This window comes from Anopheles maculipalpis, chromosome 2RL (assembly GCF_943734695.1).
Source record: "Anopheles maculipalpis chromosome 2RL, idAnoMacuDA_375_x, whole genome shotgun sequence".
Lineage (NCBI taxonomy): Eukaryota > Metazoa > Arthropoda > Insecta > Diptera > Culicidae > Anopheles > Anopheles maculipalpis.
In genome coordinates this window covers 51,390,083-51,415,918 of record NC_064871.1, presented here as the reverse complement: position 1 = coordinate 51,415,918, position 25,836 = coordinate 51,390,083, and the positions used below count along the sequence as shown (strand labels likewise).

The following is a 25,836-nucleotide window of genomic DNA, read 5'->3' as shown; positions in this document are numbered from 1 at the left end:
AAGCAATTAAGCTTTTGTTTCTTTCGCAACAAAGCAGCAGCAATGTTGCGTGATTATGACGCTTAAACCAAATGCATTTCTTCATCTTCATTTTCAAGGGCATAACAATGCAACGAGACATTGTGTGTTTATACATTTGAACATGTTATACGTAACACTCTGAGAGATTCTCACTGTAACAACAAGTTCTACCTTTATGTACTTTCCCTTAAATCACACTAGTATCTGTCATCACGATCGTGACAGTTGGCATAAATTTTAACGCAATACGATATTCCTACGTTTATCCTAAATCCGTTCAGGGCATCCTCTAGCTGTCGGAAAGTGTTTGATATCAAGCTGTCCCGAAGCTGGCAGTGTAATCCTATGCTACCTTCATACCAATCTCACTCAAAACAAAGAAAAAAGAACAAGATTAAGCCAAAGAACACACAGCATCCCAATCCTAAGCCACCGCGAACATGTGGACAGTATTTATTCATTCACGAAACAGAATATCCCATTCATTAGACTGGATAACCAGCACGGTGTCCTGCACCTACCGCTTCTAGCGCCCAGCGTACCAAACCGGTTCGCCAGAGCAAAGCGAACGCCAGCAACGCAAAGTTAATAGCCAGTTCTGTCAACGGGTCATTCTGTCAGCCCCGGCAGACCTGCCAACGAACCATTCGGAAGTCGAAAACATTCATTCCCGGTCCGCACCTCCACCAGACACTGTGTGTGTGATATTAATTTGCTTTTTTATCTCTATCTGTCCGGTTAATTTGTTTATATAAATACTTGTCCAAATTAAAACCATCAACGACTGCGTTGTCGTTCGTGTTGATCCCACTCGATGCTTGCCGGATGATTGTAAACGTTGATGATGATAATGATGATGATGACGAAGACGATGGTGATGACAATCGCGATACGGAAAGCGATAAATTTATGCTACTGGAGCTACATTTTCGGGAGTGCTGGATACATATGATCCTCGTATGCTTACGTGAGGCGTTTTGCGGCCGGCAGCTTCTGTGAACACCGAAAAATGATCCTCCAACAGCCCGGGGACTGGAGTGGAGACGGCCTCCAAATCTTTTCCTCTTAACGCTCGTAATCTCGTCCGCTAATCAGCATCGTTAAAACATACGCAGGCCCACAAGTCCCGTGCTGCTTTCGATTCCTTTTTCCTGCGTTCCTTCGCTTGTCGGCGGCAGCAGCAATTTCCATGCTCAAACACTGCCACAACAATCTGGCTGCTTGATAAAACCTTCTTCTGCCTCCCGAAACCGTCCCATTTCAGCCCATTTTATTTGGGCCGATCGATTAGAATCTGGTACGTGCACGGGGTAAGGTTATGGTGCAATATTGCCTTCTGCGCGACGAAATCTCATAATCTACGCCCCGCAATACTGCGCCATTTGCTTCACATTCCTGCCGTACTGTACTGCCGCGATCATGCCAAATCCCCATAACACTGATGCAGTTTGAAGTCCAATGCATTGCAGCTCATCGCACATGCGGCATGTACGCATGCGGCTCGCGCCATAACATCAGCGAAACGAGATTTAAAGATGAGGTTTTTATTGCTCATTACGCGAACCGTAATTGCTATTACACGCACTTGCTCGACGATGAGCCAAGACGATGAGCTGAGGTATACCGGTATAGAACGTCGTGGTTCTGTATGTGGTAATTTGATTTAATTAATTCCGAGAAATGAACGATTTGTGCGATACTCGCCACCATTCTAGCGCTATGGTGCAAATAAATGAAGCTAAGATTGTTGCATTTCAGCAAGACAGCGCCACAGCCTCACAAACGTAACGTTTCCCGACTCGTTTCAGATTCATCAGCACTTTTATTACAATTATCAGCATGTTTGATCACAGCAATAAAGCGAGAAAGGTCGTTTTGTCAAATGTTTTACACTAGGACTTGCACTTGCTAGTGTCTACACGATTTCAAGTTTATTTCTGTCGTGAATAGTAGCACTGGCAAAAAAGGTTTTCAAATGACAAAAGAAGAATAACTATCGTTCCATTGACATTGATGGTTTTGTAGGAATTATGATGGTCAGAACATTGAGGAAAATAGCATGTGGTTAGCATCGACTGGGATAAGAAGTGAAGACTCCCGATAGCCTCATAGCTGCTGCGTACACAGCGGGACCATATTTCTTGTTGGGAAATTCGCCCTGCAGTCCCTTACTACCGTCCATTGCCATTACCCCAGTCCATTACTTCGAAACTTCGAATCTGATCAGCTGAAAATGCCATCTTAGAACACCAACATTACAGAGCACTTTGACCTGAAACATGATTAAGATGAGCAATAAAACTCTGATCAATCAATGTGTTACAATATCACAGAAAAGGCAGGAGTATAGATTTAATGCATCAGTTTAACAGCTAGTGCAGCAGTTATCTCAATTAGAGGAAACATCCAAGTTTCACAGGATGTAGGAGGAAGAAATATCCTATCCTAAAATATCATCTGCGCTGTAAGTTCTCGGATCAAATGCAGAACGAAGAGCTGCATTATAAGAGTCTGCGTTCCCATCAACACAAGATAAAATAATCAACATCGTCGACGCTCTGTTAGCTTGGTACGATTGAATCTTCGAATAAGTTCCTAAGAAGTGAAATCCAGAGACACAGCTCAGGTGTATCGTGTGTACTAAGAACTCCATAAATTCCTGCTATCCAGCGGATACCAAAAACACACAAAATGCGTGATGTATCGCACACTGATACCACCGGTACTTCTCTTCGACTATGAGTTTTGGACTACGACTTTCGGATTTCGCCATTTTCTTACATTGTTTAAGAGCAGAATAATATTCAAACCTGATGGCGAATTTGACGTGTAAACAGACCTTGATGGGGTGCTCTGATTCAAGAAAAAAGAAATATTTAAGAATTGTAGAAAGATAATCTAACTGAGATTCTTGGCGTTAACGTTATCCTGACAACAGCTAAACCTTGGAAGCATTCAGAAAAGAAAACAAAATTATAGTTGAAGAAGATTTCCAATCGAGAAGAGTTTTAATGAAAATAAGCTAGTTTAAAAGACAATAGTGGGGCTATCAGCACCTAATATCCAACAACAAACACCTCAAAGAAAACTTCTTACATAAAAGGAAACGATGGTTCCAACGTCCAACAACATGTTTATGATTGCTTTTAGACCTAAATTGATATGATTGCACCAACACGCCAAAGGAGAATAAATCTCCTTAGACATTCATTAGTTTTTTGTTTTGTTGTTCAGCATTCTACGGTTGTAATTACTTTACTTACAATCTTCCATTTCAATTCGTTCATTCATTCATAATGAGCATCGATAGTGTCTTATCACCGAGTATTTTTCTTATACGAAAGAACGGCCAGCAAAATCTCATCGTAGGGATTGGTGCGATCAGTGTTGTGGTGCATAATTATTTCCGATACGATTATTATTATTTCATCGCGGTTGTCATTGTACGGTCGCCACTTGCCCACTTCAAATGTATTTCCTTCCCCTCAAATCTCCTCAGTCCGGTCAAGTGCTTTCACTAGCAGCAAAAGAGAAGAACGTCGACTGACCACAAGCGTCACGCTTGCTCTGGATGTCATTAGTAACGTCTTATCGTGTGGATTCGCTCCGGGACCGCTCTAAAGGGCTCTGCGGAACAGTCCTATCAACAGGGGGTCTTCCCGAATGGTACGTTCGTTCGGCGACATGCGCTGCTGCGAGCATACACTGTAGAACTTGCATTTCCAAAACGAGCGAACCATGTCCGTCGATCCGCACCACCTTTTTCCAAGCAGCGTCCTCAATCCGTGCTCAACGGACATCCCGTGGTGAAATCACTAAAGCCATCACGCTGCCGGCATGCGGTAGAATCGATATTTTGGCTGCTCTTTATGAATTCGCCAATCATTCAAATCATCCACCCTCGTAATGAGCGGTAGATTGAGCGCCTCAGGGATATTATGCTTTTAGTTGCGTCGCCTGCCTCTTATTCTCTCTCTCTCTGTCTCATCGTTTTTCCCCGAACGCCGGATTCGATTAATAGCGACGGAAATTTATGATCGGATCGTGCCGCCAGTGCCGAATGGAATTAATTGAACGTGGCGGGATATAATAATCCGCTGATTGTGGATAATCGTTGCGAATTAAGCGCCATTAACACTGCACAGTAGCGACACCGGAGACGACCCATGCGTACTGGGTGAGTTTCTCGATTGATCATCGCCTATCCAAAATTGACCGAAGTGTTGGGTTGCTGCTGTTTCAAGATGCGATAGATTTAATCAGTTCAAACAGTAGTATTCAAGAATGATCCTAATGAATGATTATGATCGCTTAAGAATAAAAGCCACAATCAAAAGAAGATTTTTTATCTGCACATAAATGTTTAAAAAAAATCAGTTTGGCATAAACATATAATATTTACAATTGAATATGACGGTCCAGTGCCGTATTATAAACATATAATACATATTGGAATTTTTTAGAATTGTATTTATCTTCATTTCAGCATACGTTATTGCGGTTACAAACGCTATTGATAAATTTCAAAAATAAATTTCATTAAATGAATTTGATTTATACATTTAATCACAAATTATCTTGGGACCAAGGACAATAGGAAAAACCCAAGTCAATACAAATATTTGCTACAAATTCTGACATACAGACTTGTTCGGATAGCTTAGGTGGTTGATCAGGGGTACGTCCAGATAGCTTGATCTCTAGTTGGTTTCTGTATTGCAAAATAATCTCTTACGCTATCCCTAACACTAACACTAATATCACTAATAATCATTCTTTTTTAACTAGATCATCTTATGTGCGTCCACGAATGCATCCATTTAGGCGCAAACACAGACATTACACAACTAATTCTTCTTCTTGGCTTAAGAACCGCCGTCTTACCAATTGGCTTAATAGAATTGCCGATATCACGTGTTTGGATAGTCAGTCCTCACTTTACAACATTTTTGAGGGAATAATAAAGCAGATTTTGTTTTATTAATTTATTGATTTTTGCAAGGTAGATCGCGTCAATAGAACACAAAATGAAGAAAGATGACATATCGGATTTGTGGATAGAGTAATGGTGTTGATACATTTGCTAGAATTGATCAGTATTTGCTTCCTCTTCTTATCCAGATGACTTGTAAGGTTATGTCGGCCTTCCAAAGTCTACGAGATTTTAATTAATCCCACATAGTTTCATACGCTGGCCTCACTACGCGGGAAATGGATGAGATTTGAACTGCCATCGGACCATCTCCAAGATGAGTAATTATAGTAGCAATAATATTGAACAATAATATTGAAGCAATAATATTAAATAACATACTTACACCATTATACTTACTTTACTTGGTTTATAATCAGGATTTCCACTTTTTTGTGATATTTGAAAAAAAAACTTTCAAGGACAACAAAGTGGTTTTGTTTCTTCATTATTTATTGTATATATTTTTCTTTTCTGTTCTTTTCTTAGTATTCTTAGTGTTCAAATCACCAGCATAGTTGTATCTACTCTTACATACTAGCACTTACTGTTGCAAATGATATTCGCTCTTTCTTATCGCTTTTTGCTTATTTTTTTTCCTAGTGTAGTTTTCGGCTTCGGGAAGCGACCAGTTAAATAATACACAAACGTTTTCTTTACAGATTGCCGTTTTTTTTTTTTTCGTCGAACCTTCTCACAAGCGCCCTGGAGTAACTAATGCGAGTACACCTGTGGGTAAGTGTGTAAGAGTGTGTGCGCTCTTTTGAAACGAACAAAACAAAGTCCTAAAAGCTCTGAGTCTGTCTGAGCCTGAGTCTCTGGCTTTTTGAACCATTTTCCATCTCTTCTGCCTGATTCGATTGTTTATGAGTTTAGCCTAAGGTTTCAAATTAACCTTGTTTGCCTTCCACTTAAGAGCGGGGTTTTGTTCGCTTCTCCATCCTCACTCTCTGGCCTCTGTACAACTTTGGCAGCAATTGGATAAGTAATGATCGAGATCGGCACACGACACGCAAACATCGGAGACCTCTCCTCCTGAACGGCACCTATCTGTCAGCAACTTCATATGGCGTGGAAGCTGTCACATTCAAACAAAAACGCCCTATTGCCCTGGCTGCCGCCTATCGTCGTCTTTCCCGCATGCCTACTCGCACACACTACCACAACTATTTACAACACCACTGTTCACCTGATCAATCGATCGATCGAACGCACAACCAACGCGCACTCGGATCGAAATCTTCACTAAACACTTTCCTCGCCCGATTCTCGCTGTTTATCTTTTTCGAGCTTTTCTTTCCTAATGTTCGTGAATTATCCTCTGCGCTCGTGCGTCTCAGATTTGAGGTTGTTATTTACAAAAAAATTAAGAAATTTAAACCGTGCACACTAAATGGGGTTTCCCTTCCATTGAGCGTCTTCCTATCGAAAACGTTCGAACCCGTATTGTCCAACGGCGTCCACCGAAGCCGAATTCGTTACATTGTGCTTGTTGCTGGGAGGGGGAATGGGAAAGAGACGGAACCGAATGCCGACTGGGGGGTTCCTAGGAACGCTAGGATTCGCCCGGTGCACAAACAAAAGGGGAAGGAAGGGAGCAAATTGCCCGAAAAGCGTTTCGCACGCTCCCTTGGCACGCCAAATGCTTTTCGTGGGATAATATTTACAAATGGCCTATTTTGAAGAGCGTGTTTGTCTCGCGGCACTGACGTGTTGTTGGCCCAACATAACGCCCTCAGTCAACCATCACCCTTGAGGGGATCTGTATCGTACCGAAACTGATTGATATTTACAAAATATCTTGGCTGACTATGACGAGACCTGTGATACTGTTGTCCGGGAATGGGAGATGCTGGGAAGTCATTGGAATGGCCTTTTTTTTTGGGGGGGGGGGGGGGCTGATACCAATAGCGGGAGCGGAAAACGCGTCAGTGAATAAATAAAATTAAACTCTTCTCGCCTAGTCGGACGCCTCTGGACGGGTGTGTGCCTCGGGGCAACACGCACGCATTAAGGGAGGAGGAGCTGGCATTCGCTTTTTTTTGCTTTGGCAGGAAGACCAGGAATTTCGATCTCCGAGTCTCTCGAGGATTGGACGTGTTGGGACGCTGAGAACTAAAATAAATACCTAATCATAACCTCACACATCGGCAGTACTGTCTTACGAGTATGCAACAGTCGTTTTAGCAATAGACACTTAAATGCTAATATTCACAATGGTTGATTGGTTGGTAGGTTTTGTTGGTTTGTTGGTTGGTTGGTTGTGTTGGCGCTGTCGGAGCATTTGACGGCTTATCCTAGATGCATCGCACCCCCCATTAAGCTCGGGTGGAAGTAACCCATGTACAGCTGGGCTCCTGGCGCCCGCCCGAGCGCCGCCATCTTGATCTTCTCCAACTCCGCTTCCTGCAGCCGCTTCGCCTTGGCCCGTCGATTTTGGAACCAGATTTTCACTTGAGTTTCAGTGAGCCTCAACGACGAACTAAACTCGGCCCGCTCCGCTATACTTAGGTATTGCTTTTCGCGAAACTTCTTCTCGAGCGACAGGAGCTGCTGGGTGGTGAAGGGTGTGCGAGGCTTCCGGTTCGGTTTGTGCTTTCGCAGGTTACACTTGATGCGGGGCGGTTCGTTATCTGTGCGAGAAAAGGGGAAAAACAAACGATCTGATCAGCAACATTCAATTTTTGCATACACCTTTGCCAACTACAACGTGATTAACATGCAAACAGACTGTCAAACACCTCAAGCACCCGGCAGGAACACCAGTGCCGGGAGTCTTTCAATCATAACAACCCTTGCGCTGGTTCCCCCAGTCAGTGTGTAACAGAGTAGCTCGACACTACATCGTAATCGCGTGCCAGCTGTACATTCGTCCCACGGATGCACCCCTCCTGAACATGTGCTCGAACATCGAAAATAAAATGCCCTCATCATCGCGTAAGTGATGTATCTCGTACATCATGTTGTGTGCACGGTCGGCGCCGTGAGAAAAGTTCTCGCACGGGGTGCGTGTATGCGCCGGCACAGACAATATTTCAAGTGACAGTTAATGAAGTTACCGAAGACAGCTAGCAAAATACAAACACCACCAGCAACACCGATGTGGTCTCCCGAAACCATCGTCATACTAATAAATATCCGACACCCATTCCGACTGTTCCGAGTGCGTTGTTGAGAGAACATTTACTTCAACTCAGGAGTAATGCTCGCTCTGTAATAGTCAGATGGAACTGGATGCGTAGAGTGGGAAAGATTTATTACGATTTTTAATTTTTCACGTATTTTATGAACATCGAATTCGAGGTTATGTCTGATATTTGCTTCCAGCATTGCTCAGGGAGCTCACTGCTCAATGCAAAAGTCTTTAACACGTATTCGACAAAAGACACGACACCCCTCGAAATGCTTGTCGAAGTTCTCTAATGTCTCATTAGTCAAGTGTGGCTTCTGCCGTGCGCTGTGTGCCAGTGGTAGAAATTCTTGCGTTTCGCTTGTGCCGCAGTACAAAGCGAACACCGGCAACCGTTCCCAGTGACAGCGATATGTTTATTTTTAACAAAAAGACAACACAACACAAACCGAACCAAGCGGAAACACACGAATCCAGCACGGAAGCTGGCACGGATGAAGTGAATGTTGTCTGCCCGGGGAGGAAGCTAATAGACTATTAGAAACTTCAAGCAATCGATACCGTCGGCAGGAATGCACACAGAACAGACGGAACGGGTCCCCCGGCTTGCCGTTGGTGTCACTCGGTGCGCACTGAAACTCCAACCCCATCCCGTAGAGTTAATTGATAGGAACGCACACCGAAGTCAAGAGAGCGCTCAATAGTCAAGTGGCTGCAATGGAGTAGTCGGCAGTGGGTAAGTGACACAGTAAATTATAACCTCAATCAGCGTTAATTGACGACGATCGTCGCCATTGAGTTGGTCCGCACATCTGAGCGCACTGATCGTTTTCGAGAGCTAAGGTGGAGGGCACACGATTCATGGATTTGTGTACCGTCATACGATCAACCACATAGCGCATTGGAAGTCCTACCAAAAGCAGCAGTATTATTAGGACACTTTTCAATTGAAACAATCTTCACACCAACATCGTAAAACAACATTTTGATATAAAACCATCACAACTTTGGGCGTCCTTTGAATTGATCCCGATGCTTCTTCTCCTTTTTTTTTGTTGTTGTTGGCCACACCCATACCAACGTTGGGTGACGTGTTTAAAAACGTGGCTATATTTCATGCCTTGTTCCACCACCGAACGAAACTTGCACTCACACAATCCACATCAACCCGCCACTCCTTTTTCCCGACACTTCCTGTTAAAAACCGCGTTCCGGTTGGTTGCACCCGGCACGGAAGTTCACATTGTCCTGTCCCGCGTTGGTGCTACCGCTCCCGGAGGTGGCGAAGCAGTAAATAAAGGTTAGACCCCGTAGCCGAGAGCAGGCTGATAATTTTCGCCCGCACATTTCGTCGTACATAGCGGCACCAGTAGCAGTTCGCTTACGATTCGCCAACAGCCAGCGGACATTCCGCGCGCACCGGAGTGAAACATTGCATGGGGCACACCAGTAGTTTTCCCACTTCTGATGCTGCTGTGCACCGTTCGCCTGTCTCGTTCGCACCATTTTGCGCAATGCGCGGTTTAGGTCTGTTTCGTAATGGATCGAAGACGTGTGAATTGCAGTTTAATAAATTAATTTCATTCGCTTGTCCCTTTCCGCCACGCTCCAATGTATGTGTGTGTGTATGGTTTGTGGTAAGTTCACTTGATTACCACGTCAGAATCTATCTTTTTTCGCTTTCCTCTGCGGGTAAATAATACTGGCAAACCAAGGCAACCCCCGTATCAAGAGCACTGTGACTTGCGGTGGTAGTTGTTTGGATGTTCTACAACTCGCCTGCAATTTGCAAATGCAATGCAGTCTCCTCACTGACCGACCGATTGCTGCCTTGCCCGTTCGTCCAATGGCACACTGCTTGCACTCGCACAGTATTCCAAGGGCACGCTGCAACGGTCCTCAGTGCAGTGTAGCTGCAGGTCTGTAGGAGGGAGTGGGTACGAGCAAAACCTTGTGTGCTTTGCTTTTACTAATTTGTTTTGCACAAGAGAGCGAATCGATTAGTTCGGGTTCAGGTTCAAATGCGATTGCTTTTGCTCGGTGTTTGTGTAGCATTCTTATTTCACCTTCCTTTTTTTTTTTGCACAACCTTCCCTCTCCGGTCCCTCGTCGAAAACGGACATCACGGTACAACCCTGGATGCAGTGTGGCGGTTTTATGATGAAGACGACCACGTAGGCTGTTTGTGGGAAATTTGCATTCCATTAGCGTCGATTAGTAATTGCTTGTTACCGTGCCGTGGGTGCGATCCGAGGATCGAGGATTCTTATACACAAGATCTAATCTTAATCGCAAACACTCGCACCGATCTTCTTCTGCGGTGATCCTTCCCAGAAAAGGGGCATTCAAATACCGTTCCCACAGCGAGAATCGGCTGTGTGAATCTATCTGAGGTAATGAACTTAATTTATTTTGTAGACAAAATTCCGCAGGAATTCCGGAAGCCTTTCCACAGAATACGAATAAAGTTGTGGAGTTTCTGGAACAAGCATAAACAGTAACCGATCTTGGTTATAGTCACTGTCTAAGTAAAACACCACATCATGCAACACTTATCTAAATTGCTAATGTTCATATATGATCATTGACTCTATTCCGTTTGCCACCGCCAAACCCTCATGCCCTTGCTACCTTTGCTTATGAAACGACCAAACAATTCATTAGCTGCAATCAAATCAATTTGCTGTTGCGCGTTTCAGTACATTGAATACCGTGACGAATTCCTTCTCCCCGCATACACACACTCGCCAACACTCGTACTTGCGACTACCTAACCACCTTTCGATCGCGATCGCTATGCATAGCCCTAACCCCAAGCGACACGCTTTGTCACACACATGTTTCGCTATTCCAAGGCAAAACACGCCGTTTGTCGTGCCAAACACAGCATCAGCCGGCTGAAAATCTCGTACCCCGCCATCAGGTTTGACAAATGGTAATAAGATAATCTTGGTCGCAGGCCGATCACTCTCCCCTACTTCCTCCAACCGCCTGCGTGTACGCTGCTGTTTGTTACCGATACACTTTTGGTGATATTTGGTCAACTTCCGTTACTGCTTGTACCAGAAATTGAGCGCGAACATCACACTGATACGCATGCGAAAATCAGCTGTGAACAAACGGATCAGACGCTCTGCCGTATCGAGGGACATCTCAGGGTAGAGCCGCTGCGCACCAATCCCACGCCGGGTACCTTCCTCTTCCGCAACTGCTCAAAGAATGTCTGTCCTCGAACGGTTACGACGCAGTACGTCGTACGAACTTTCCTTTGATGTCGCTCCGAAACGCGCCTCGGACAAATGGGAAAATGGCCAAACGCAATCCGCTCCCTCCGTCGCTAACCTCCACCGCTACGAAAGAATCTGCCCGCCTAATGGTACCGAAACGTTCTGCCAAATGTTTTATAGCAAAAGGGCAAAACGCAGGGCTACCGCAGCATCACTGCGACAGTGTGAGGAAATAAAACAAATGCTCAATCAGACGTATCGGAATGCGCTAAATGCTACTCTAGCAGCACCCGCCGGGCCCGGGCACAGGCTTACCGAACGTGTTCATCAACAGAATGCAGGTTTGGGGGGTTTGCAGCGGTAGCATTGTCGGAATTGCTGTTTGCTTTTTGTCGACACGAACATTGGTGTGCAAATTTTGTACATTTTAATTTGAATTTTATTGTGCACTTGTGCTGCACAAACTCCCATTGGATGAATTCGGTGCAAACGGGAAGATTTTCATTGTTTTCGATCATTTTATTGCTGAACGAAAAACGCAAACCTCATTATGTGAATGTCATAAACTTCCAAATATCGTAGGACATTATCATGGCGCAAAATTTTAGCGATTAAAGTTTCCATCGGAATGAGATGCAGTAGTAAAACAAGGATTTCTAATGACCTCGTCTTAAAACTGTCACAAACCACAAGATTCCATCATGAATCCTGACCATCGAACCTTTTGCAAGTTCCGGTGAGATTGTAAAACTGTCTCCCCCACTGTTTGGACCGCTTTTCGACAGGAAACAAAGCCTTTCTATAACGGACACCCTATTCTGGACCCATAAAACTACGCAGCAAGCAAAACCCATAAAAAGGCTCTAAGGTTACCACTTTTGTTTTCCTTGTTGCTTAAACTCCCGGAAAAGGGTTCATCGGTGTACGTCATCTGCCCTGCCAGCTTCAGCTGGTTGGCTATAAAAAAAAGAATGAAACCGTTCCAGCATAGTTTCCCCCGTGCACCCGCGTCTGAGGTGACCCGGATGGCATTAAAATGAAACATTATTTGAGGATTCGAAGGCGCCTGAGTCACGGCGCTCGGTTTTATCTGCTGTCGATCGAGGTGAAAAAAGGATTAATTAACACCCTTCTCAGCTAACGGTCGCACAGCAAAGCATCGTTTTCAGCACCAATCGTCGTTTAGGGAAAGAATTATGGTACCTAATTGAATTAAACGGAAACGATTGGCCTTTACATCCTTTTCGGCAGCCCTTGTCGATGGAAACCAATTTTGAAGGACCGGAGCTTTGTCGTCCGTCATTCGTCCGCCCACCTACCTGAAGCCTCCGAAGCTAACAGATGCTTCACAGCGGAAGTTACGTCAGCGGCACCACGAACGAGGTCAAAAGTGACGTTCTATTTCTGTCAACCCTTTTTCCAATGAGTTCTCGTCATACGTCGCTCGTACGCGATAGGAGTTCAAGCCAGACGTAACAATATCACTGGTTCTCCTTTGCATCACGCGCATGTTTGAACGATTGCATACACGCAAGACATTTAATAAGGCAAACGAAACATCACGACACAAACACACGCACACCCCAACTGGCCGGTACGGGCCGGTTGGAAGGCGACGAAGATTTTTGCAATTAATTAGCCACCATTTGCATACAAGCACTAATTGGGTTGAACTGGCCGAAGCGCGCTAAAAACGAAACCCCCGCTTGCCGTTGCCTCCGTTTTGTGAAATGAATTTTTAAATTTTCTCCTACCGTACCGAACACAAGATCTCTGGAGGACCAGTGTTGCTGACATTCCAGTACCACTGTCCAGTGGCATGCAAGCCGTTGCAAAAGGCGAAATGGAACGAAAGGAAAATCATAAACATTGAGCGACATGACGTTTATGTAACACAATAAAAGAAAAGAAAGAAAACGTCCTCTAACATTTACCCGCCAGCTAGGCGGGATATCCCTTTAAGCAGTCAATTTAAAGACAAACAATGGCAATAAATTCGATTCGATCAAGTGTAGCAGCGTCCTGCAATGTGGATGCATAAAACCCGAGCAGGAGCTCAGAACGTTAATGGACTAATTAAATCAATTACACCTGTGATAAACCATTTTAATGACTCTATATAACTTATAAGCGCGTAATTTATTTCTTGTTCCCGCCTGCTGCTTTCCTTACGCACGGCCTTGGGAAGTGCCCCTGAAGTCTGAACGCACGCAAGAACCGTGCTTATCGCAAATGTCACATTTTGCGCGCGCCAATGCCACCGGTCTTGGGGAAACCTTCAACCAACAGCCGGCCACTTACGTCCCTTAAGTGCTCTCTCTGCTTGCTTGGGACAGGGACTTTTGTTTTTTGGGACCGGGTTTTTTTTTTTTTGGCCGGCCTCACAACCTTCCACCATACACATCATCCTTGTCACAGGGAGCCCGTTTAAGATTAGATAAGGACACAGTTTCCGATGGTTCGGCTGCAAACGCATCCCCGAGAGGCAACAGTAATTATCGCTGCTTTGCACTTGTCTGCCGGATTGGTTCGATGCATTCTTGCAGTAGATATTTGTTTTCATTCACTCCTTTTAGGAGTTTCGAGTTTTGAAGCACATTTCGTTTGTTTTGTGCCTACACAATGAGGACTTTCGCGGGGCCCGCTTTTTCAAATCCACAGCTCCGTACGGTTGGTCGTATCTTAATCGACCGGAATCGCTTTCGAAAAAAAAAAAACGGGCAACCGAACCAAACGGAAGGCGTTATTAATTGGTCCCGATTATGTGACCGATTAAAATTTATTGCCAAAATTAGCGATAGACACGCAAATTTGCGTACTCGAGCGAACACTCGAAAAAAAAAAAACATGCCGCAACAACACCAGCATGCAGCGATGTTGGGCACAAATTATTCAAACAACACCGCCATACCACGGAATGGTCAGGAATGACTGAATGTCCCGAGGAGGGAAGCGTTAATCCTCATTATGCTGTAAATCTTCACATTACCACCAATAATAACAACAGCAACACTAGCGGGATATGATGTTTAATGGAGAAATTTCTCTCCTTGCCTTATTCGCCTTCACATCCTTTTTCTTCGGCCTGCTGCAAACAACGGGAAATAGAAAATGATTGAAATAAATTTCCATTCCTCACCGAAAACACGCGATCCCCGAAAGAGCTCGCAAACGATCGCTTTTTTTTCCCCCCAGTGACCACTGTCACCCAAACACCCAAACGGTCGAGAAGCGCGAGAGAGTTATTATTAATTTATTTAAATTCTAGTTCCGGTCTACAATTGCTCGGTCCGCATGGGACGACGGTTGGGTTCACTGTCTCTAGCCTATCAGTCGCTGGGTGTCCAACAACTGCCCCAGCATCTGGTTTCCATTTGTCGCTCTTTTTCTGCTGCTGCTGCTGCTGCTGCTGCTGTTGGCGACTCTGAGGAAGATACTGTTGGCATCATTCCCCCAGAGCTTCGCGTAACCATCATCATCAACGGATTGATTACGCTTTAGGGCGTGTGCGTCTCAATCACGCTCGATTTGGTCTCTGGTTGCAACGGAAGTAATATAGTGATTAACTTTTCAAATAATCAACACTGCATCAGCTTCCGGAACGTCACACTTCACTTCACACAATTCATTCAGCAGCAAGAGAAAGTATATCCGCTGGTACATAACGATCAACGAAGAATTGCTTAACTCAAACCAAATGGTCTAATGTGTCACCGGAATCCTTCTTGAATGCAGACTATTCGCTGTTCTATTGAAAGTCTTCTAAAGGAGTCCTATTTTGCTCTTTTAGCCTAAATAAGATCTTTATTTGGGGCCGAACCGGTGGTGTTGGCGACATCGGCGCCGGTCTTCAAACGGCGGGACCGGGGTTCAAATCCCATCCGGACCGTCGTCTCCCCGTAGTGAGGGCTGACTATTCTCTACGTGTGACCTTAGAGGTCGTTAAGCCAAGAAGGAGAAAAAGAAGATCTTTATTTAATACAGAGAAGATCAACCAATTTCAGAAGCATACTGATTGCATTAATATTTCTACTTCTGTTCCTTGTTAGCGTTAATTACAAGAATATTTTCTAAATTGCACTAAAGGGCACTTGAAGCAGCAGTGATCGGTAAAATTATAAGTTATTAGTTTAATACCAATTATTAATAAAACATTAAAAAAAAAACTATCAAAATGCTGGACAAAAAATCTTTCAAATAAACAGATCTGAAAGTTACCACTTCTTTCAAAACAAATCACAACAACATCCAAAAATCTAGATTAGTAGAATGTTCCGTTAAATTAAACACTTTTTTTCGTACGCACAGTACACACCATATTTCAATTTGGCCCCAGCCGATTTTATCACCCAAAACGCTACCGACTGATAATGTAGTGTAACAAAATTCAGCATGCCGCGACGTAGCAGCAACAGTAAAGATTCGTATCAGACCCGGTAAATGCTAGTTTTGTAATTCCATTCTCGCCATCCACCGCCATCACAAAACCCGATGTGCTGGAACTGACCAACAAAACAAACACACACACACACAAAAACCCCCCGAAAAGAACCAAAGCGACAAAACACAAGAGCATTAAACGCACAATATCGACGTGCTTGCTTGCTTGGTTGGTTGGTTTCTTTGGCCCTATAGCACCTGCGTGTGAAAAGCGGCCGGGCAGCAGGGAATGGGCAAGAGATTAATTTTCAAATCATCACCGAGCACCGGTGTACCTTTACGGTACGGACAAACTGAGCACACGGTTTACACGGTGACCACGAATCACGATGATATGCACGGTACGTTCGCGGTGTGCGCGCGCCAAATTCGCCGTTACATAAAACAAATCTAAATTAACAGCTTCATTAGCAACGTCGGATGCGCTCAAATATCGTTTCGACCTCCGGCGCCCTTACCTGTCGCCGTTCGGCAATGTCTGCCCGAACGTCGCATCGTTGCCATTGCAGATGGAGTAGCGCAACATGACGTTCCGCTAGGCATTGGAGCGTTCGTGTTGTGTTGGAACAGTTGAGGAACAACGCAATAAACGTCATCCAAACCAGGATAACCCTTAAAGGAGCACCCATGAAGCAATTACAACCTAACTATTTAACCATGTTTCTTCAACCTTCAGTCGTGTAACTATTTATCTGAAAAATATAACTTTAATTTATGCGAAAGTAACTCATTCTTGAGCAACTCAATTTCACCCATCCATCACTATTCCCCCGTAAGGGTTTGGAAGCATCTCTTGCATACGTCCTTACAGACCAGTGTCGTTATGGATTGAAATTTATTCATCTCATTTACACTGAGCCTCGGGTGCGTTCCTAATGATGGTTGTCATTTTATGGCATACCGGGCAACACCACCCGTTGCTCCCCGGGGATATGGTACACAGTGCTGCGATACCGCTCTGCCGTCACACCACAGCTCGATGGTGTTTAATTGTTTTGAGGAAAATTGCATTTCAGCCCCCGGTTCGCTTGCGATTTTTAGACTCATTTGTGCAGCACTCAATCGCCCGGAGCATGTTCGAGGAATTGGCGTCTGCGAAACCGTTGCCATCGCATCAGGGATGCTAGAATTCTTAGAATTGTTCTGCAGATCGTTTCCATTAGTAACCACCACGCCGCATCCATCGGTCTCCAAAAGTGTGCACGCCTAGCAAGCACAAATGTGTCAAAAATTTGAATTTTGCAGCTGCAAACGAGTAAACCAGAAAAAAAACAAACATTTCCCGTTTTCTTGCTACATTATCCAATAAAATTCTTACTCCACAAAGCCATTCCAAAGCCAACCCCACCGGCTCGAGACGGACGAACTCGCCAAAAGCAAGAAAAATGTGGTCGTAAAAACGGCTACATTATTATTGAATGAATTAGCCAACCATACTTCAGAGTAGTACAAGTGCAAACGGTACTACGGTTTCTCGGCATGGCGTGTTTTACCATCGGGACAAATTAAGTCATTTGAAAATGTTGAACAGGAAATCGGTAGCCCAACGGATCGCGCCGCAACAACAACGACACACGGTAGTACATTTTTCAAACCCAAGCCCTATTCCTCAGCAAATCGGTAACTACAACGAAATTATTCGTTCCCAAACCGAATCCAAAACACTCCTGGTTGCGTTCATTCGGGATAAAGCCACGCGATCGAGACGGGTGCTGGGAATGGCAGCAAAAAAAAAAAAAAAAACACCCAACTTTCCAACCCTTGCGGGCTTCGGGAATTTGTTCGCGGAAATCACCCGTTTCCACGTTGGATTTGCATTTCAAATTCTTCGTCCAATCCGATGTATGGGTTCATGGGACCGCGTCGTGGTTCTTCTGGAACCTCATCGAAACGCTCCACCTTCCATATTTCCCCACACTTCCTGTCCAATTTGAAAACTTTGCGCGACACACATACAAGAAACTACATAACACGAACAATAGTGTATATCCATATCCTCCCTTTTACAACCACCTTCAGGATCGGGGGGGGGGGGGGGGGGACTTCGACGAGCCCTGAAGAAAAAAACGCGCACAGGAAAGTTTTGTATTCTTTGTAAAAATTTGCAATCTCAATCGATTGACTTTGCACCGTTTCTTTGCAACGTTCGGCGGGATGAACAGCACTCGGCGGTCAAGGATCGTTTACAATCAAATCATAAACCATTTCACCGTATTCATTTTTACATTGGTGGCTGGTTTCGGGGGAGCCACCGAAACAATGGCGTTGTAAATTATTTTCAAATGCACTGCTCCACGACTGCGACTGCACCAAGAGAGTTTGCGAGACTGGACAGGTCGAACGGAGATGCGAACGATCGATCGTCGATGCTGGGAGCGCAGGAGGTCTTGCCGGTTGCGATGCCATCGTTTGACCTTCGGACCGTTAATAGAAATGTTTCAACATGCCCAAAAGCGATAGGTACTTGGAGCGGGTGGGAATGTCCGTAAACTCGCAAAGAACGGTGAGACCAGAGAGATTGTTCAGAGAGTTTGCCAGCTAGATCTTCATTAATATTGATTGCAATTAATGCGTAGCTAAGTGTTTGCTTGCCATCAACTCCGGCGTACTTCTTGCATTAGCGAGAACATTTTTTCCTCAGTCTACCAATTTTCCAAATATGGGTTTTTAGTTCAAAGATAATCGAAACAGCTTTAAAAAAAGCTCACACAATCCATGCGTTTGTTCAAATAAGGAAATTGAAACGAAACCCAAATGGACGGTGAGACGGTAAGTGCGGACGCCCAGACCACATTTAGTCGCTTTTATTTTTCCTTTCCTAGTTTTCGTTGATTTGCTGGTGAAATTAATATTAATTAGTTGAAATTACAATAAATAATAAAACAGCTCACCGGACCTAACCAAAAAACAGAAAAAAAACTCAAATGTACCCAGGAGAGACGCTGGAACAACAAACCGCTTTAAGTGAAATGGTCCTTCGTTGGGTTTGCGTGTTGAGAATCTATTATCAAACCTCTACCCCTCTTCGGCTCACTTTTGTGCCCCCATCCCCCCCACACCACCCTTACTTATGGCACATGGCCATCCAACCGTCTTCCGGTGCTAATTCATTCGCTGTCGATGGTCAAACGCATTGCCCGCGAGGGTGCGTTTGAGGGCGAGGAAGTGATTTAAAATTATTATTACATTAATTTGATACTTGTTTATAATAAAAGCGAACATGGAAAAGTATTGTTGTTAATTTATTTGTTATTGTAATTTCACTGCCCCCGCGCCCTCTTCATTTGGGCTGCGAACGGGACAGGAGTGGTAACGTAGGAATGGGATGGAGTGGATTCACCACATTAACACTCATTTCGTTCCAAAACTGCTCGAGGAAAGAGGTTGGGGTCATAAAAAAGAAGCCTCCACCACTCTACTTCGGTGAGCATCTGCTGCTGGGTCAGTTTGCGGGGCGGGGCGGGGGGAGGGGGGCGGAATGGGCAGAAAGGATCAAGTTTTCAAGCGAACTCCGGACGAGGTGATGTTATGCGATCTCTCAAGACTCATTAGCGATCGGACGTTTTGGGGCTTGGAGTTGCAGCCGAGTGCAGGTTTACACACGATTATCTCTCATCCTCTCGCTCGTTCGTTCACAGTTTTCTCGTCGCTCGATGCAGCACACGCGGTGCGGAATGGAACGCAGCACACTATAAAAATGTTTTAATTTGTTTTAAAACCGTCCGTATCCGCGTGCGTCGTGTCGGCGAAACGAAGCTGCGCAGAAAATATAATTTTTGCTGTTTTCGCTGTCGCTCTTTGGTAGCTACTGTGTATCGAGCAGGGCGAACATTGGGGATGCAAAACAAAAGTCCAGTAGTTGCTGATTGCAGATAATCACGACATGTCGTCTGAAGTTTCATTTGATTTTTGCTACCACTCAGTAGCCCTTTCTGTTGGTAAATAGCAGTAAGAGTATTCGGAATGCTTCACGAAAACTGTCCTTCTCCACGGTGCTTGAGGTAGCTGCAATTCGTGATGGTAAATTGCCTTATGTCAAAGCTGTTAGCACCTACAACGATGAATATGTTGTAAGGCCTATGCCTATATTGTGCTGCTTGCTTAGCTACCACTGCTTGCCAAAAATTAGACAAAATCATCCTGCTTATAAATTTACCTCTCTAAGCGCTGTTTTTAATTTGTATTCTTCATGAGGTTTTATGGCGAGCAAATGAATAGGCCAACAACTATCATCACACAAACGGTTTGGTTTGGATCTTTTCGGGCAGTGATCCATGGTTTTTATTGCAAAAATATATTTTACATTAATTCTTCCCACTTTAACTTTAGTTTTCCCGCACCGTGTCGCACACTGTTCCTACTCAACGACAGCTATTTGTTATCAAACGAAGCGCTTTACATACTTTTCCCCTAAACAAATGTAAAATTATGCTACTTAAGTGCCTCAAAACAAGGCAGCCACAAAAAAAAACAAACAAGCAAATGCGAATTAATTTCACGTCAGGCCCCCGTTTGTTTGTAACTGTGAGCATGCGTTAATTTCTTCATCCACTAGCAAAGCAACGAACGGAACAACAGTTGACATAAAATTATATATCAAAAAGGCGCCACACGGGCTAATTAAAGCACTTATCAAATTTTCACCACCCGTACACACACGCACGCAACAAGCCCCGCTGCTAGAGCCCCCCCATCCCCCCCCCCCCCCCATGGCAAAATTTCCAGGTGCCTCCTAGTCTCTCTAGGCCTTTGGTAAGCTCCCACCGGAACATCAATGTGGCAAGGGGGCTTGTTTTTGCTTCCAGCAGCTAGATCGGACTGCCTTGTTTCCCTAATGACTTAATTTGCGCGCAACGTTCCAACCCGCCTGGACAATGCCTCCGGTGGAGGTGAAATGAAACAAAACGAAACTAAACGAGCACGAAAACAGGAGGAAAAAGCACGAGAAACAAACACGCACAGTCCGAGAAAAGCAGCATCGTCAAATGCTGCTCAAATTGAAAAACTCACAAAGCAATGAAAGATGGCGTCAATGTGTTGTTGAAATTTAATTCAAAACCAAAAAAAAAACGCCCTCAGATGGAACACTCGAAAGCTACCTGGAGCTGGAGGGTGAAAAATTCTCCGGACTAATTACACACTCCAGCAAACGGCGTCAGCTACCAGCCGACAACGTGACGACGTGAGTGTCGGACACCGAAAAAAGGGAAAAACAAACAAAACTACAGACAGCTTGATCCTAAGCCACGAAATAATCCGTCGATCTTGACACGATCACAAAATGGTGCTTTAAGGAAGCGTCCAATAGAGAGAAAGGCCGGGCGAGAAACGAGAGGGAAAACGGGCGACGAAAAATATTGCAGCACATCTTCTATGAAAAAGAAAACAATGAGATCCGAGGGAAGGTGCGATCGATCGAAGCTACGGCAAAGCCTCCGATTACGGTCGCGACTTCGACCCTGCCCGCTCCGGGGAGTCTAGTTTAATTAAATTATAGAATTTAAACGGTGAAATTATGATAATACACACGGCTAGATACATTTGCCCGGTTGTTCAGTTTATTTGGTCTGCTTCCACTGTTTCGTTGATGGTTTTCCTGGCTTCCTGTTTCTATGGACAACTATTTCTTTTACAGATAGACCCGAAATGTGGCCTCAGTGCCTTAGACGAACATTAAATGAAAAAAACAGCTTTGCTTGAGATCTTTGCGATCGCTACACATACACAAACACCAAGCAAAAACATCGTACAACGAAACGACAACACACAAAAACTAACCCGGTGTGTAAACTAATTACAAGTTAATTAACCGGCCATCACCGGGACACCGGTTTCACTTCCTGTTTCAGTTTCCTCCTTCTGCTGTTGGAGGTTCAAGGAGGTGGGGGGTGCGGGACGACATGGTGACGACATGGAAGGCAAGCTTCATCTTTAGCTGCCAGATCGAACTTAATGCCGAACGGCATCATCATGAGATGAAAATAAAGTCATGAAGACGTCCCTCAAATTGCCTTTCTTGTGTATTTTGTTTTTGTTTTATACTGCATTTCTCCTTGCCTCTTGCCCTAGGTCTTGCGCGGTAATCGTTTGTTTTTCCCACGAAAACGGTTCCTACTACACTGCACTACTTTGATTCTGTTCCGATGTTTCCAGTCTGATCTTCCGCAGACGATCCGGGCCTGCTGCCGGGCTGCGATCACCATCATCGTCGTACGATCTTTCTCTATCTCTCTCCCGCCAGGCGAGATGTATCTGAAATCTATTAATTAATCTTTCTTATCGGTGTCCTCCCGCCTTCTGTGCCCTTGCAACGAGGCTGGCAAGGAACCGATCCGTGCCCAGGCCGACCAGAAGCAGTTTAAAGAAACACCCATCGCAACAAACCCCGAAACCGAGCCTAATTAATTGTTTTCTTGCCTCCGTTTGGGAGGGATTGATCGTGGTCGGCATAGGCGATCCATAAGACATTATAGGAGACGTATAATCGAACGAAAAGAGAGAGAGAGAGAAACAGAAGATGCTTCCCGGTCCGGTTCCAGGAAGTGGACAAAGTGATAGCCGGCCGAAAAGGGCCGTGATTAAAAAGGGAACAAAAAACACCAAAATCGTAAAGAAATACTGGGCGAAGGGCGCGTTGCGGGAAGAACGACACAGAACTCAAAACATTCCTTCCGAAATTCTCCGTCCCCGCATGTGCGCCCGGGACTCGACAACTCGTACACAGCTCCGGTGACCCGGATAAAATATGTTTATATCTTTTCCGACCGCTCGTTTGTCATCTGCGCTTGATGACGTTTATCCGATGCCGCCTTCGCCTTCGATTTCGGGTTTTTGTCTTTTCGTTACCTGCCTGCAGTCATTTATTAGGTATTTTGGTAGATCTCGTTTGCTCGCTTGCACCCAATCGATGATTTATTGCGATTAGCGTTGTGCCACTACCGATGGAGTGCGCACTAGAAACGCGATCGCAGAATCGAATTAGCTAGACTTGCGTCGTTGAATTATCGCCATTATCGCATTCTCCAATGCTTGCGTTCGTGATGCTTCATTAGGAAAATAATGCGTCCCCATACCACACACTCCCCGATTCTGCCCGCCACTTAAAGCATATGAAATTCCCTTGGATCCACCACTAAGGATGTTTCATTTGATGGTTTCTTGTCGTTGCTTCAGTTCTTCGGCATCCACAAACCAAACCCATAAGTCATTCATTGGCGCACCACATGTGCGAAATATCAGGCGTGTAATTATCCTCGAACGCAATGTGACAATCGGACAGCGGCTGGTGTATTATTATAACCGAAAGAGAAAAAAAAAAACCTAAATTCTGCATCAAACAATCTCGATGTGATTTCGCTTTTGACACACAAAACGCCTTGTCTTACTAATTTAAACCAAACCAAGTAGAACCATTTCGCCACATGTGCCACGTTTTGCCGTCGGAAGCTGGTGACACTTTAAGATCGCAGCATCCAGCTTCAGATCGGTTTCATTTCGAATCCCAAACCAAATCGTGGCTTGCTTCCATCCACCGTCGAACCACACGCATGTGTGACTTTTCGTCAGGTTTGTTTTTTCCCCGATTCGGCCTTTTTCCCAACCCAAACCTCGGCTGAAGCCCAGAGAGGGACATTCAGATATTTGCTTCCTTTCATTCATTTCAATTCCTATTAGCGTTTCGCTCATCATCCAACTCAATCGCACGGTGCATGGTTCGGTCGTTTCCCATCTTATCTTGTTTCCTCTTTTGTTTCTCCCATTCACGAGCACGCATCGGAGAATGAGTTAAATGTTTCTAATTTGTAGCCAGCCCACCGTGCCCGTGCCTGTCTCCCAAATCAACCACCCTCGGTACTGTATCGATTTCAGATTTCGCTGCCAGTTTCGATTCATCCTTTCATCGTTTCAAGTTTATCCAAGTTGCTTTACTTTCTGTTCACACAAAATTGAAGAAGGCACTCGGAAAGCTTCATTACACAAATACCGCTTTGTAAATGGATGCTAAGCATAATCCGAGATTAGTAGCAATGTACCACAACCAGGGCGCTAGGCAGTTGGCGGCAGAAAACGCACCGAATCCAATAAAATGAGTTAGCACAAAAAGGCGAAACATGACCGATCGATTAGGTTGACCTTTTCGTCCAGAAACATTTTCGGCTTCGATGTTCTTTCGTCTTTCTTTTTGGTGCCGCTCAAAAGATCAATATTTGCTTACTGTGTTTTTTGTACTCGTGTGTATGTGTGTGTGTGTCAAGTAATGCAAGACTTCTACCACCGAAATGCGACGAAAACTACACGTGTCCGGGTGTTGATCGGTGCTCTAAGAACACAGTAGAACATTGTCCATTAGAAAAGCTCATAAGCCCCGTGGTACGAACTGCAAACAAAGCTGAAAACAAATTATCAACACATTGATAACTTCCCAAGCGCCCTCGAAGTCACTTGCAACGCGCACAGCGACACCAAAAATCTGTCAGCAGGCTTTGGACAGAAATTCGGCGCCACAATTAACCTTCCACCCTGGCGGGATTTCATAGACACAAACATAAGCTCAAACCATGCGCTACAAAGCATGCAAACACATACACACACATTACTAGCTTTAGACACGATTAAATGAAATTAATCTTTCACCTCCCGTTGGCACAAACCCTGTGCTCCACCGTCTTCGCACCCGCTCACCCGCCACTGGTGTAATCAGGTCGCCTAATTTCTAATTCGCCCCGGAACTAAAACCCCGAAATTGTACACGCAAAAACACTCGGGATGCATGCGATTAACCTTCGCTGAGTTCTTAACCAAAACAACTAGCGTCTAACTTATTGCTGTACCACGAAACTTACCTCCACCAAGCTGACCGGCACCGAAACCCTGCCCGGGGAAGAGACCGGGCGGACCGAACGGTGGCATCTGTCGGGCACCGGGCCACGGAACACCACCGCTCATACCACCCCAGGCCGCCGCTGCCGCTGCGAGGGCACTGAACGGTGTTGGTCGGATCGGGACGTGACCGGCGGCGGCAGCTAGGGCGGCAGCCGGTGGCGAACCGTGCGGCATACCCAACGTCGACGGAGACCCCGGTGAACCGCTACCCTTGCGACCCGGCTGTGATCCACTCTCGCTCAGCTCGTGATCCATATCCTCAATGTCCACAATCGAGTCTTCCTCCTCGTCATGGTTCGAGTCGTAGTCGTCCGATTCGAGCAGGCTGTGCGGTGTGTCGGCTCGATCCGTATCGACGTTTTTTAGTGAGCTAGCATCGTGCTGGGACCGCGGGGAGGAGGAACTGGTCGTGTGGGAGGACAGATTCGCTGGCAGGATGTCGCCGGACGGTGACGCACCGGGCAGGGACGTCGTCGTCGTCATTGTGAGCGCCGCCGACTGGTGCAGCATACCGTGAGGACCATGCACCATCAGTGGACTGAGGGGGGTGAGTGTGGGCGTGGGGGTAGTCGTGGTGGTACTGCCGGAGGTGATGATGGCATGGTGTGCGTTGGGCGTTTTAGGCCGCGTGTCCGCCAGCAGCGAAGCGACACTGAAGTTGCTGATCCGCGAGTTCGTTTTCTGCTGCATGGGCACCGTCGGGCTGGTCATCGCCATTCGTACCGGAGTTACAGTCATTCCTGACGATTTTAGCATGAAGATTTGCACCAAACTACACCACCAGGTTACCAGAGACACTTTGCACTAGACAATCGTACCGGGGTTCGTTATTTGTGTTTTGCTTTTTTTCGCACTTATTATTGCTATTATCCACGCCAATCCGTTGGTGGTTCGTTAGAACAGAATGTTTTGCACACTGTAAGGCTTGTCGTCGCACATCACACACCACTAGCAATTGTTGAGCGGTGCACTAGGTGAATGCCATCGGCAACTAACATCATATGACATAGTTGACCTCGTTTGATACGTTATTTGACGCTGGAAATAACACTGCACTGTACCACTTCGATCGATGGTGTATGTGAAGGGGTGTTTTGTTTGCAAAGCTGTCACGATCGCTATCACTAAACCGTAATTGCAAACATCACTTTATTTCACTACAA

General features: G+C 45.2%; 1 protein-coding gene across 1 annotated transcript; it reads right to left on the bottom strand.

Annotated features, from left to right (window-relative positions):
• Positions 1 to 7,035: 7,035 nt before the first annotated feature.
• On the bottom strand, positions 7,036 to 25,477 carry LOC126558319 (muscle segmentation homeobox). Its single transcript, XM_050214313.1, has 2 exons — positions 24,634 to 25,477; positions 7,036 to 7,626 (listed from the first exon to the last, which is right to left on the bottom strand). The coding sequence occupies exons 1-2, from the start codon at positions 25,427 to 25,429 to the stop codon at positions 7,286 to 7,288; spliced, it is 1,137 nt and encodes a 378-aa protein (XP_050070270.1). The 5' UTR covers positions 25,430 to 25,477; the 3' UTR covers positions 7,036 to 7,285.
• Positions 25,478 to 25,836: the final 359 nt, after the last annotated feature.

Bases quoted from the DNA above. Each gene is read 5' to 3' on its own strand.
- LOC126558319 (XM_050214313.1), bottom strand. From the start codon at position 25,429: ATGCTAAAATCGTCAGGAATGACTGTAACTCCGGTACGAATGGCGATG. The intron at 7,627-24,633 runs GTAAGTTTCGTG...TTTCTCGCACAG, and splicing joins TGCCGGTCAGCTTGGTGGAG to ATAACGAACCGCCCCGCATC.